The sequence below is a fragment of the Pseudophryne corroboree genome, chromosome 9 (genome assembly GCF_028390025.1).
Source record: "Pseudophryne corroboree isolate aPseCor3 chromosome 9, aPseCor3.hap2, whole genome shotgun sequence".
Lineage (NCBI taxonomy): Eukaryota > Metazoa > Chordata > Amphibia > Anura > Myobatrachidae > Pseudophryne > Pseudophryne corroboree.
In genome coordinates, this window is record NC_086452.1 from 341460984 (window position 1) to 341474767 (window position 13784).

Below are 13784 nucleotides of genomic sequence, written 5' to 3' on the forward strand. Positions count from 1 at the left end.
CCCACAATTTCTGATGGCAGTCCTGCTCACAGGAACTGTTTGATTGCTAACAGAGTGGGTGCTGATATCAACCAATTAGACTTTTTCTATTAACATGTATGCTTGGAGAACCATTGCGGATATTCACAGTGGTGAGGGTTGCTAATAGCAACAGCATTGACTTTATTCTAACCAATTGTGGCCACATTGTTTTTATTTAAATATTTTTTATATATTTCATGTTTGGCATAGTGTAGAGATATGCGGGATCGGTTTTCTGAAGACTGATCCCACCCAAATTTTACGTATTTGAGTACCTCTGAGCCTGGATTCAGGTCTTTCCATTAGGCACAGATTCCAATAGGAGGGAAAACGTCATCTTTCCAGCATCTGATCTCCTGTGTTTTGGATTCAATAACTTTCCCTTTCTCATAATTTGGGCACAATTCCACACAGGACACCAGAGGGTTAGGTTGAGAAGTGGGCTGCAGCACTCGTCAGTGTCAGTGAAGGGCTGTGGGGTCTAACTAACCACTGCTGTGGCAGACTGTGAAGGGATGTGGGGTGCTTGCAGCACTAAGAAGCCTGTCAGTGAAGGGCTGTGGGGTGCAAGCACTACTGTGGCTGTGGTAGATGGAAGGGCTGTGGGGTACAGCACTGCGGACTGTGTCAGTGAAGGGCTGTGGGGTGCAAGCATTACTGCTATGGCTCTGCTGTGAAGGGCTGTTGGGTAAAATACTAAGGAATGTGGGGACCATTTATCAGTGAGCGCATTTGCAATGCAATCTGGGTGCAAAATTAGCAATCAGGATCGCATTGCAGAATGCGATCATATTGGGTGAATTATAACTGGCACAGATAGGGACGGGGGCTTTGAAAATGCAGTGTGCATAGAGTGGCGCTGAGAGTGGCGCTGGGGCTGTTGCGCATGCACGGTCAGCCTGCCCACAATGCACAGTGGGAATTACCAGCAGAAGGTTCCCGCGGAACCCTTCCATAATTACATCACCAATAGGTAGCCCGTAGGATACAACAGGCTACCGCTATCTGAAGATTACGGATATTGGTAAATCGGACAGCATGGCATCTCCTAATAGAAACCTATGGGAGATGCAGCTGTGGGCAGCTATGGAGGGATCACAGCAAGTATCGGATATATCTGCTGTGGTCCCTCCTTCTCATACTCAGGGGATACTTAATATCTGTCGCTAACCCCCGAAAACGTGTGTGTTCGGGTATATAAATGAAAATGTTGTTTGGTAACTCGGCCCCTGAGTCTGTGAAGGGCTGTGGAGTGCAGCACTAATGCGGCACTACTGCTGTGGCTGTGTCAAACAGTGAAGGGCTGTGGGCTGCAGCACTGTGGACAATGGCCCTCATTCCGAGATGATTGTAGCTGTGCTAAATGTAGCACAGTTACGATCATTCACACTGACATGCGGGGGGACGCCCAGCACAGGGCTAGTCCGCCCCGCATGTCAGTGCCGCCCCTCCCTCCTGCAGAAGTGCAACGGCACCGCACAGCGGCGATACCTTTGCACTTCAAGAGTAGCTCCCGAGTGTGCTGGCCGGAAGCTACTCGTCGCTCAGCCTTAACCTAACCTATTAGACTCTGGCATAATGCCAGAGTCTACTGCACAGGTCTCCAGGAAATGGCGCCCACGTCTTGTTCCCGGCGGCGCTGCAGTGCAGACACAAATCACTCAGAAATGTGTCCACATTGCAGGGCCGCTGCCACTGGACTCTGGAAGGGTAAGTATAATATATGGGTGCAGAGCGGTTTGGGCCCCCTGGACACAGGGGCCCGTGTGCACTGAACACACTGCATCCATGATAGAAATGCCTATGGTGTTCATGTTAGCTATGTGTTAGTCTAACATTCTTTTTATAGGGTTGTATAGTTGTGTAATTTATTAAACTGCCATCCTGTCTGCCACTACTGTGCCGCAATGTTTCATATATGTGCTATATTCTTAAAGTAATTGTCGTGTTTGTGCTGCTGCTCTGTTGCTTAGTTTAGCCAGCCAGCTTTTGACCTATATTGGTGAACAATTACTGGAAATTACAATGTTATTGATATTTATTAATAATACTGTAGGGACAAATACTGGCCCAAATTATTTGATTTTTGCTGTTTTTAGCATTTAAAAAAAAAATCCAGAACCAAAACATGTGAGAGTGATTTTGCCAAAACCAGAAAACAAAAACAACAAAGGCGGTTTTAGTAAAACCAAAACACGGTGGATAGCACACATCACTAGTATGGTGTATATATGGATGATTACCGCTATATAGATGGTTTTATATAATAAACAGTGTGACCTTTTATACCATGGTTTATTTAATATCTTATTTGAGCTCTGTGTCATACTTTTATTAAAAAAAGCATAGGTGTATGATGTAATTTTACCATGAACCCTGTAAACCTTTAAAATTACCATAGCTGTCTCCCGTAAGCAAATTATTTATTGATCTCTGTATGCACAATGTAATTGTTTTTCCTTTTGTTTACAGAGAAGAAGCACTGAAAAGGTAAGACATTGTATTTCAAGATTTAAATACCTCTTTTATTCTCTTACTTTTTCTCTCTCTATTACTGTCTTGCAGCACTGAGGACATGTATTCAATTCCATATCACGAGTTATATGTCTGGAGTTTATACGTTCCACCCCATTTGTGTGGGTTTCCTTCCTCACCCCAAAATATACTGATTGGTTAATTGTATATATACCTTCCAGCATTTGGGAGGGCGTGACTGCGCATCCTGCTCCTGTGCTCCTCAAGCTGGGGGCTTGCCCAGCACACCGCAAGCTGCTACGGAGTACCCAGACTCTCCTGGCACAATGCGAATCACAAGCATGCATGCAACAACCATTCACTATACTACTTCCTTTCTCTTCAGGGACAATATGTTTCCTGTTTCAGTCTGGTCCTCTGCCTGACACCTCAGTGCATCTTGCAGTACATGCAAGGAGAGATGTCTCAAACATTCTAGAGCGATAAAGCAGAGAAGTTGACCATAGCAAGCAATCAGCTTCAAGTTGTCATTTATGTAACACTATCTTTTAAATGACAGACACTGAATGGTTGCTTTGGGCAACTATGCCACTTTAGCTCTCTCAAATGTTTGATACATCTCACCCCACAATGTTTTCATAATGTGGCCTTCTGTGTCTGGATTATTCCAGCCTTCCAGTATAGACCTCTTGTCTAGTCCTCCCAGTTTTCCTTTTCTTACAGCCAGTGGTGCAAGTAGAATTTTTTTCTTAGTGTTACTGATAGTAAAAATGGGCGTAGTCACGTGTCATGAGGGGGCGTGGTCACAAAAAAGTAGGGGAGTGGCTACATGAAAATAGGGACATGGCTACATTATGCCACACACTGTAATGCCCCTTACACATTATGCCAAACACCGTAATGCCCATTACACATTATGCCACACACCGTAATGCTTATTGCACATTTTGCCACACACCGTAATGTTTTTTTTTTTTTTAATAGAGTAATTTTTATTCCACATCATAATAAAGATACAGACATTTCAGTTTACACTGGGAAACATATTTGGAGTATCACAAAATTCTGAGTCAATCTCTGTTTACATTCAATTATTTTCCATTATAACGGTATACTTGTATGACTGACATTCCCCGCGTTGTTATTCCCGTGCGGTCATCCCGCATTATGCATAATATTGGATGTCTGTATACAGGTCTTGATTCACATACTTAACATTTTAGATATTTTCTCCCCACACTTTTTAGTGTGATTTCTCATCTAATGGGCCATACATAGCCCACAGCCCCACTACCCCCAAACTAAACCCTCTATAACAAACTCAAGCCTAATCAAGCTAAGATATACATGGTGTGGTGTGGCAGTTGAATAGTTAACCAGCTACATTAAAGGGGAGACTCAGGGAGACAAAAAGCTCGGCCCGACGCCCTGGGGCCCAAACAACCCCTCCGCAGCGAGAGCCAATGCCTTCTAACTTTGAAGGGCAAGAGAGGAGTATGTGGAGGTGATCCAAGGAGACCATATCTTCTCGTATCTGGTGAGAGCATTATATTTCATATATACATAGCGTTCTTTTAATAGGGTATCGTTTACCAAATTTGTGAAAGCAAGTATCGTGGGGGGACGCGTGGCCATCCATGTCCGCGCGATGCACACTTTTGCAAGCGCGCACACACTACGGGCATACATGCCTTCCCATCGGGACCCAGAGTCAGAGTCGCCCACCCCCAAAATGCAAAATCTCGGAGTCAGTAATCCTCTCGATATTCCCGTATGTTCCAGAATCGACCCGACCCCAGCCCAGAACACCTGCAGCATTGGGCATTCCCATATGAGGTGCCAGAATGTGCCTCCAGCAGCCCCGCACTTGGGGCAATCATCAGTACTATCAGACCTGAATCTGGCCAGCCTGCTCGGTGTCATGTATGATCTATGCAGAATGAAAAGCTGTATCTGTTGAAACCGCAGCGATTTAGTGACCTGGCTCGGGTTACCCAGAGCTCCTTCCCAGTCCTCCCCGTCCATGGGACCCAAGTCACACTCCCATTTTCCCCTAAGATTCGAGAGCGGGTCCGCATGTAGTGTTTGAAGAAGGTACGAGTAGGTGAAGGAGATCACCTTAACTCGACCCAGTGAAGTAAGAAATGTTTTTATGGGGAAAGGGGAGAGCGCCGGGGGGGAATCTCCGAATTGCGCCTGCAAGGCATGCCTGAGCTGTAAGAATCTATACAAGTGAGAGTTTGGGAGTCCAAACTCCTCCTTCAGTTGCTGAAATGATTTCAATGTACCGTCATCGTATAACTGGGACAGCGAGACTATCGAATATGGAGCCCATACCTCCCTGCCCTCTAGGGACCTCAGTTCGTTAAGCAGTGTGGAGTGCCATAGGGGAGTATCCGGGTCGATACCTTCATACCCGAGCATGCCCCTTAATGCCAGCCATATCTTCATTGCCTGAAAGATGATAGGAGGTGAGAGTCTAGAAGGAATACCCCCCACCATGACCTGTGCCGGGGAGAGATCCGGGTAATAACACCGAAGGAACGCCCGGCCCAGCTCCGCCCCCTCCCTTCCTTGGAGCCACATACCGATATGCGATAATTGAGCAGCATAGTAGTACAGTTGGAAGTGGGGCAAGGCCAGGCCGCCGTCCCTTTTCTGTCTGGTGAGAGTGGTCCACTTTATTCTAGGTCTTTTGTTGGCCCATATCAAGGACGTCAGGACACTATTTAGTCTCCTGAAGAAGACTGGGAAGATGTATACTGGGGACTGCAATAGAACATATAGTAGTTTAGGCAGAACTACCATTTTAATGAGGCCGACCCTACCCGTCATTGTCAGTGGTAGTTTACACCAAGCTCTCGATTTGCGCACTATTGTTTGTACAAGAGGGTCAAGGTTTAGGGGCACAAAGTCTGCTGGGTTGTTAGTAATTAGAATCCCGAGGTACTTAAACTGGGTTGTCCAACCCAGCGGTAGGGCCATTTTCGGTACCTGAGGGGGGGGACCTATAATGGGCATAATAACTGATTTAGACCAGTTTATGCGGAGTCCCGAGTACCCACCAAAGGTCTCGATGACCCGCAGTGCAGCGGGCATCTCCACCGCATAGTCTCGAAGGAACAATAGCAGGTCGTCCGCATAAAGGGCTATTTTATCAGTACAGGAACCCGTACCTATTCCCTCAATGTCCGGTTGCGACCTGATCAAGCAAGCGAGGGGCTCTATGGCTATGGCAAACAGGGCAGGAGAGAGGGGGCATCCCTGTCTGGTGCCCCGTGTCAAAGGGAAGGAGGAGGAAATATAGCCGTTTACCAGGGCCCTGGCTCGTGGATTCTGATATAGCAGTTTAATCCATTTAATAAAGTTTGGGCCAAAGCCCATGCTCCTCAGGACTCCCCACAGGTAAGGCCACTCGACGCTGTCGAACGCCTTGGCTGCATCCAAAGAGACCACAACCGCGTCCGAGGGGAAGTCTCGAGGAGCCTGCAAAATGGTGTATAGCCTGCGTAAGTTAATGGATGTGGATTTCCCAGGCATGAAGCCTGTTTGATCCGGGTGTATTATAGATTCAATCACTAGGTTGAGCCGGACCGCAAGAATTTTCGCCAAGATTTTGGCATCAGTGGGGATAAGGGATATCGGCCTGTAGGACTCCAGCAGCTTGGGGTCCTTACCAGGTTTGGGAAGCAGTATGAGAATCGCCTCGGACATTGAGGGAGGAAGGCTGTTAGCGGCAAACATTTCATCGTACGTGTTGAGCAGCTGAGGACCAAAGAACTTAATATATTGTTTATATAGTTCGGCGGGTATGCCGTCGCTACCCGGGGACTTACCACCAGGAGACGCCCCAACCGCCGACGTCACTTCCTCCAAGGTCAGAGGCGCCTCCAAGGCGTCCCTGGCCTCGGGGGAGAGTCTAGAAAGGGGAATATTTGTCAGGTACAGGTCTAATTCCTCCATGGTACATGTCAGTCGACTATCGTATACCTCCCTGAAGTAACCACGGAACATTTGTGCCATGTCAGGAGTGGCATCCACCAAGGAGCCGTCGGAGTCAATCAGCTGCGCTATTGTGGTCCCAGGTCGATCGTAATGCACTAAGTGGGCCAGCAAGCTACCTGGCCTGTCCGCCTGCATATAGATGTTAGTGGCCCTAAACAAAAGGGAACGTGCATTTTTGTCTGCGAGGTGAGCCAGCCAGGCCTCCTGAGCCACCAGCCAGCATGCCCTCAGCGCGGGGGTGCCCTCAGTCAGGTATCGCGTCTCCCGATCCCTACACTCTGTCTCAAGCTGTCTTTCCATTGCTCTACTAGCCACCTTGCAGGCAGCAATTTTGCCAATCAATGTGCCTCGCAAATGTGCTTTAAATGCATCCCAAACAACCGGGGCCGGGGCTGATCCCACATTAACCGCAAAAAATCCCTCCCATGTGGACACCAGATCCGGGCAGTCGCCCAGCTGGGCAAGCCAAGATGGGTGCAGCCGCCAATATGACTGTCCCCTCTGATATTCCCCATCTATTGAGAGCACCAGGGGCGAATGATCGGACACCCCCCGTGCTTCGTAATGAACACCCGTCACACCAGGCAGAAGCCCAGGTGAGACCAGGGCCAGGTCGATTCTGGAAAAAGAGCCATGTGTACCCGAGTAGCATGAGTATTGCCGAAGACCAGGATTCCTAATCCTCCAGACATCTACCCACTGCATACTATCTAGAAAATCTGCAAATTTAGATCCAGATGAGATTAAACCACCCCCCGTCCCTTGATCTCGAGGAGCCCTCCATCTGTCCAAAGAGGCATCCAACACAGCGTTGAAGTCCCCCAGGCAGATGACAGGGGTGTGGGGGGAGGAGGCAACAAATGAGGCGGCCTTTTGCAGGACATCATATGAAAAGGGGGGGGGAACATACACAGACAATAGGAAAATATTACGTGAGAATAATTTACCTTCTATGAACACGTATCTACCATGTGGATCTGTATTTACCCTTATCATTTCGAACTGTACGGTCCTCTTAATCATTACCGACACCCCTCGGGAATAAGAGGAGTGCGAGGAATGATATGCCCACCCCACCCAAGGCCTGCGGAGCGACAACAGCCTGTTTCCCTCCAAATGAGTTTCACTTAGGCAAATGATATCCGGGCCATATTTCTTGATCATTTTAAATACTAAGGATCGCTTTACCTTGTTGTTGATGCCCCGGACATTCCACGCCAAGATTTTTAAGGGAGGCATGTCGGCCAAGTCATCAACAGGGGTACAGCGCTCCAATCAACCCCCCACCCACCCCGCCCTCCACTCAGGTAATCGTGTCTCTCGCTGGCCCCGGACCCCGAACCAAACCCCTGAAAACCATGCGAATCTACCACACCCTCCGAATAGCAAATATATAGGCTTCGTAAATACAAAACAAAAAACAGAAGAAAAACTGCTGAGGGGCCAACAACTGCCCCCAACCATCCCCCCACCCCGTATACCTCCCCGAACTGTGGCATACCCATATCCCTAACCGAACTCTAGCCCTGGAGATCCCAAAGCCTACGGCAACACTGTACTAGGCGTACAGATCAAACAACCCCAATACCTAAACCTTTGTACGTTTATACGTTTAGAACTCTTCTCGGCAAAGTCCAGAACCACTAAACGAGAGGGAGCTCCCTGGACTTATACTTGCAGAATGTAGGCCCATAAAAGGGAGGACGACCCGATGTCAGTCTGGATCCAGCTGGCGGGCCCCCGGAGCATATCTGTCCAGCCAGGATGCCGCTTCCCTGGGCGAGCCGAAGAATTTGGTCTCCCCGTCTGCTATCACACGCAACCTAGATGGAAACAGCATCGAGTAGGATAGGTTCAGGTCACGAAGACGTCGCTTTATGGGAAGAAACTGAGCTCGATCTTTTTGAACGTCCGCTGCAAAGTCCGGAAATGCCGACACCCGGACTCCATTCCGGGTTAGAGGGCCCTTCACGCGTCCCAAGCGCAGGACAGAGTCCCGATCCTTATAGTGCAGGAATTTTGCTATAAAAGTTCGTGGTGGGGCGCCTGGGGGTAAAGGCCGGAAGGGCACGCGGTGAGCCCGTTCCACTGCAAACTGAGAGGTAAAGGATTCAGCACCGTATGCCTCTTTTAGCCAGGATTCCAAGAAATCTTCGGGGTGTGCCCCTTCTTCCTTTTCGGGGAGGCCCACAAACCGCACATTATTTCTGCGGAGTCTGCCCTCCATGTCCAGGAGTTTGGTTTGCAACGTTGTGACTTGTTGTGTGACTGCAGACACCGATCTCTGTAGAGGGCCACTGAGGTCTTCCAGATTGGACACCCTTGTCTCGGTTTCGCCCACCCTCTCCCGCACTCGCTGGACATCCTGTCGTAGCAGGGATAGATCACACTGCACCTTCTCCATCTTGTCCGACAGACGCTGTTCACTAGCCGCTATGGCCTCCAGGACCTGCTGAATGGAATGAGCAGATGGCTGTGCGTTCCCCCCGGAGTCGGCCCCAGCCGATGGGTCCGCTCCGGCTGGGGGGGAGAGCTTAGGAGATGTCTGTGTCGACTGGGATGCAGGCTGTCGGGCAAACTTCTCCAGTTTAGCCGCGGCCGCACTCTGGCCGCCTTTCACCATCTTGTTAGGGCCCGGCACTATTTGAGAGTCCCAATATTCAGTGTCAAAAAATATATATCAGTGGGCAGTAGGTGCAATATCAGCAGCACTCCAGACCCTGAGGTATCCAGCCTTTATGTTGAAGGGAGAAGGGGGACCAGGGGGGTCCAATGGTATAGATAAATATGTCCAGCGTGTGGTTTTATATAGGCAATATGCAGGGCAGCTGGGACAAAGTCCAGACCTCCAACCCAGTACACACTGTACCTTGTTGTGAGTAGTTGTATAGGGAGCTGCAGGTAAAATGGCCGCCCAGCTCTCAGATCTCTCCCCCCTCTCTCACTGCACCAGCCTTCAGGGGTATATGATATTTTGTTTGTGGAGCCCTGGGGGTGCAGGAGTGTGATGCCGCTCTCCCTCTGCGCCGCCGGCCGCTGTGGTCGTTCCGGGCGCTCGATCTTGTGCGCGCGCGCACGCGCCCGACGGAGCTCCAAACTTGAGGCCGGGGACTGAGCTGCGGCCTAGGCCCGGATTCCGGGCGGCCGCCGACGCGAGCAGGGAGCGCTCGTACGGATCCACGCAGCGCCCACCGCCTTCCCAGTACCTTCATGCAGGAGAGGAGACTGGAGGAGACCAGAAACAGAGCCCCAGGATTTTGACAGGATTTATTTTCCAGGGAGCTCCTCGGTTCTGCTACCTAGTCTCTTGCCGCCGTGGCCACGCCCCCCACACACCGTAATGTTTAGTACACATTATGCCCATTACACATTATGCCAGACACCTTAATGCCTATTACATATTAAACCACACACCGTAATACCTATTACATATTATGCCTATCACTGTTATGCCACTTACACCATTTTATGTCCCACACACAAAAATGCCCCTTATAAATGATGCCACACGGTAAGGCTTCTAATTAAATGCGGCCAGGGGTTTCATGGCAAAAGATGCAGCTTTCTGCATTTTCTTCTGGTGGCGCCAGCGTTTCCAGCATCTCTGGGTAACACTATACATGCAATGGCATAATTATACATTTTGCGCTCACCAATGGCCGCTTACATGCATAATGCCCCCTGTAGTGCAACTTCCACACATAATGCTCCCTGCAGCGATTGCTTACACGCATAATGCCCCCCTCGCTTACACACCTAATGAGGGACCAGGCGTTTTCAGGGAGGGTTAAAACAAACAAAAAAAACCCCTTGCGCTATTCAGACTCAATTAGAGGCAACAAGGCTTGAATAATCTCAAATAAGATTATAATTACAAGATGATTTTATTATCTATAAAATTGATCAAATATGAACATATATAATTCATTAACAACTGTAATATGCGCATATACATAAAAATAAGACTAAAACATTACTAATAATACAACTACTAATGAGCATAAGAGGTGGATCATATAACTAACAGTGACCACAGTGGGCTAGACACTGATAACGTCCTTGCTTTTAATTTTCAAATAAGACCTTCTCATCAAATGTGTTCATGAGTCCTTCATAATTAGATATCATATGGTGTAATATATTTGAAGCCTTTGTTTAAAGATCTCTCAATGAATAGAATTCATCCAATTGCTCACATATACTGATGGTGCTTTACTTGTGGGATAACCATTCAAAAAAGTCATGGAGGAAGTAATACACACCCGGGACTCTTAGTGCATCGCAAGCACCTGTGAGAACAAAGCTCCCGTCTCAATTGCCACAAATGATGTCCTCCGTCTCCCACTGAAATTGGCTCCCGTGCACACACCTGTATTGGTTTGGAGAGAGAAGTAACAGTCCGGCTCCCGGAGCCCCGCGCACTGCAGGCGCTAGAGATAGATTCCGCTCCTGTCTTCCAGCCGCCGCATATAGCGTCCTCTCGTCTCCTGCGTGTCAGTCTCAGACACCGCTGCACTTCAATGAGAGCTAACAGCCAAGGTCCACCGGGTCACAGATAGGGCACTTTCTCTGACGCGTTTCGCTTCTAATTGAAGCTTCCTCATAGAGTAAGAAACTTAGCAATGTAGCCCTTTTTAAATAGCAGCCTCATATTGGATTGGTGCAATCATCCACCTAGATATATAACACCTGTCTTAGATCCACCTCCTGATCCACCTCCTTGCTCACCTGTTGCTTAATTAAATAAATATTACTATTAACCATTAACTTCTCATATGCCCGCCTGTCTATATAGAAACACCTATTTTAAACTGCTTTAACAATATATATATACACAGATATATAAAAATAAATATATCTGCTGGTAATAAAGACATCCTTTTCTTTCCAGATAATTAATCACAGTCACAAACAAATAATCTTGATAATAATATAATAATATATAAAAAAATAAAACGTAATAAGTTAATATAAATAATAATTAATAAATAAATTATGAATAGTGAAACAAGTGATCATTTCTCATTATAGAATATAAATCTTCTGGGGATCGAACTCATATCCTTTGCTATGGTAAACCCACACTCTACCTCAAACCCACACGCGTCCCTAGTTCAACACAGCAATTCATATGGAAACATCATGTATTAGACCCATAGTTGTTTTATTTATTCAGAACTTCAATATAAACAATCACCATAGTATCCCAGTGTTCTATACAAGCAATACTCCATAAATTAAATGTTTAGAGTATATATATAGAGAAAGTAGGCACCATGTGAGTGCTGTTCATTAATTAATTTATTTTACCTTAAATTTAATTTATTTTAAATTAAAACAGGGACTTGATCCTGTGATCTCAAATCCATGACCACACACATGTACCTCTACTCTATATACCCATAGTATATAACCTCTAGTAATCTCTAATATTATAAAGTGGTCATCCTAATTTCTCTATCGTCCTAGTGGATGCTGGGGTTCCTGAAAGGACCATGGGGAATAGCGGCTCCGCAGGAGACAGGGCACAAAAAAGTAAAGCTTTAGGATCAGGTGGTGTGCACTGGCTCCTCCCCCTATGACCCTCCTCCAAGCCAGTTAGATTTTTGTGCCCGGCCGAGAAGGGTGCAATCTAGGTGGCTCTCCTAAAGAGCTGCTTAGGAAAGTTTAGCTTAGGTTTTTTATTTTACAGTGAGTCCTGCTGGCAACAGGATCACTGCAACGAGGGACTTAGGGGAGAAGAAGTGAACTCACCTGCGTGCAGGATGGATTGGCTTCTTGGCTACTGGACATCAGCTCCAGAGGGACGATCACAGGTACAGCCTGGATGGTCACCGGAGCCTTGCCGCCGGCCCCCTTGCAGATGCTGAAGTAAGAAGAGGTCCAGAATCGGCGGCAGAAGACTCCTCAGTCTTCTAAAGGTAGCGCACAGCACTGCAGCTGTGCGCCATTTTCCTCTCAGCACACTTCACACGGCAGTCACTGAGGGTGCAGGGCGCTGGGAGGGGGGCGCCCTGGGAGGCAAATGAATACCTATTTTGGCTAAAAATACCTCACATATAGCCTCCGGAGGCTATATGGAGATATTTAACCCCTGCCAGAATCCGTTAAGAGCGGGAGACGAGGCCGCCGAAAAAGGGGCGGGGCCTATCTCCTCAGCACACAGCGCCATTTTCCCTCACAGAAAGGCTGGAGGGAAGGCTCCCAGGCTCTCCCCTGCACTGCACTACAGAAACAGGGTTACAACAGAGAGGGGGGGCACTAATTTGGCGATATGCTTATATATATATATTAAGATGCTATAAGGGAAAACACTTATATAAGGTTGTCCCTATATAATTATAGCGTTTTTGGTGTGTGCTGGCAAACTCTCCCTCTGTCTCTCCAAAGGGCTAGTGGGTCCTGTCTTCTATCAGAGCATTCCCTGTGTGTGTGCTGTGTGTCGGTACGTGTGTGTCGACAGGTAGGAGGACGATGTTGGTGAGGAGGCGGAGCAATTGCCTGTAATGGTGATGTCACTCTCTAGGGAGTCGACACCGGAATGGATGGCTTATTTAGGAAATTACGTGATAATGTCAACACGCTGCAAGGTCGGTTGACGACATGAGACGGCCGACAAACAATTAGTACGGTCCAGACGTCTCAAAAACACCGTCAAGGGTTTTAAAACGCCCGTTTACTTTAGTCGGTCGACACAGACACAGACAGGGACACTGAATCCAGTGTCGACGGTGAATAAACAAACGTATTCCTTATTAGGGCCACACGTTAAAGGCAATGAAGGAGGTGTTACGTATTTCTGATACTACAAGTACCACAAAAGAGGGTATTATGTGGGATGTGAAAAAACTACCATAGTTTTTCCTGAATCAGATAAATTAAATAAAGTGTGTGATGCGTAGGTTCCCCCCGATAGAAAATTATGGGCGGTATACCCTTTCCCGCCAGAAGTTAGAGCGCGTTGGGAAACACCCCTTAAGGTGGATAAGGCGCTCACACGCTTATCAAAACAAGTGGCGGTACCGTCTATAGATAGGGCCGTCCTCAAGGACCAGCTGACAAGGCTGGAAAATATAATAAAAAGTATATACACACATACTGGTGTTATACTGCGGCCAGCGATCGCCTCAGCCTGGATGTGCAGAGCTAGGGTGGCTTGGTCGGATTCCCTGACTAAAAATATTGATACCCTTGACAGGGACAGTATTTTATTGACTATAGAGCATTTCTATATATGCGAGATGCACAGAGGGATATTTGCACTCTGGCATCATGAATAAACG

The 13784-nt window shown here is 47.6% G+C and overlaps 1 protein-coding gene across 3 annotated transcripts in view; it reads left to right on the plus strand.

Moving 5' to 3' along the window:
• The window catches only part of LOC134958186 (inter-alpha-trypsin inhibitor heavy chain H3-like), a 449083-nt gene that overhangs the window by 84137 nt on the left and 351162 nt on the right, over positions 1-13784 (plus strand). For all 3 annotated transcript variants that reach the window (XM_063940615.1, XM_063940617.1, XM_063940616.1), the window contains exon 2: positions 2494-2511. In XM_063940615.1, coding sequence (XP_063796685.1) covers positions 2494-2511 — 18 coding nt within the window. The remainder of the gene's footprint in view (positions 1-2493; positions 2512-13784) is intronic.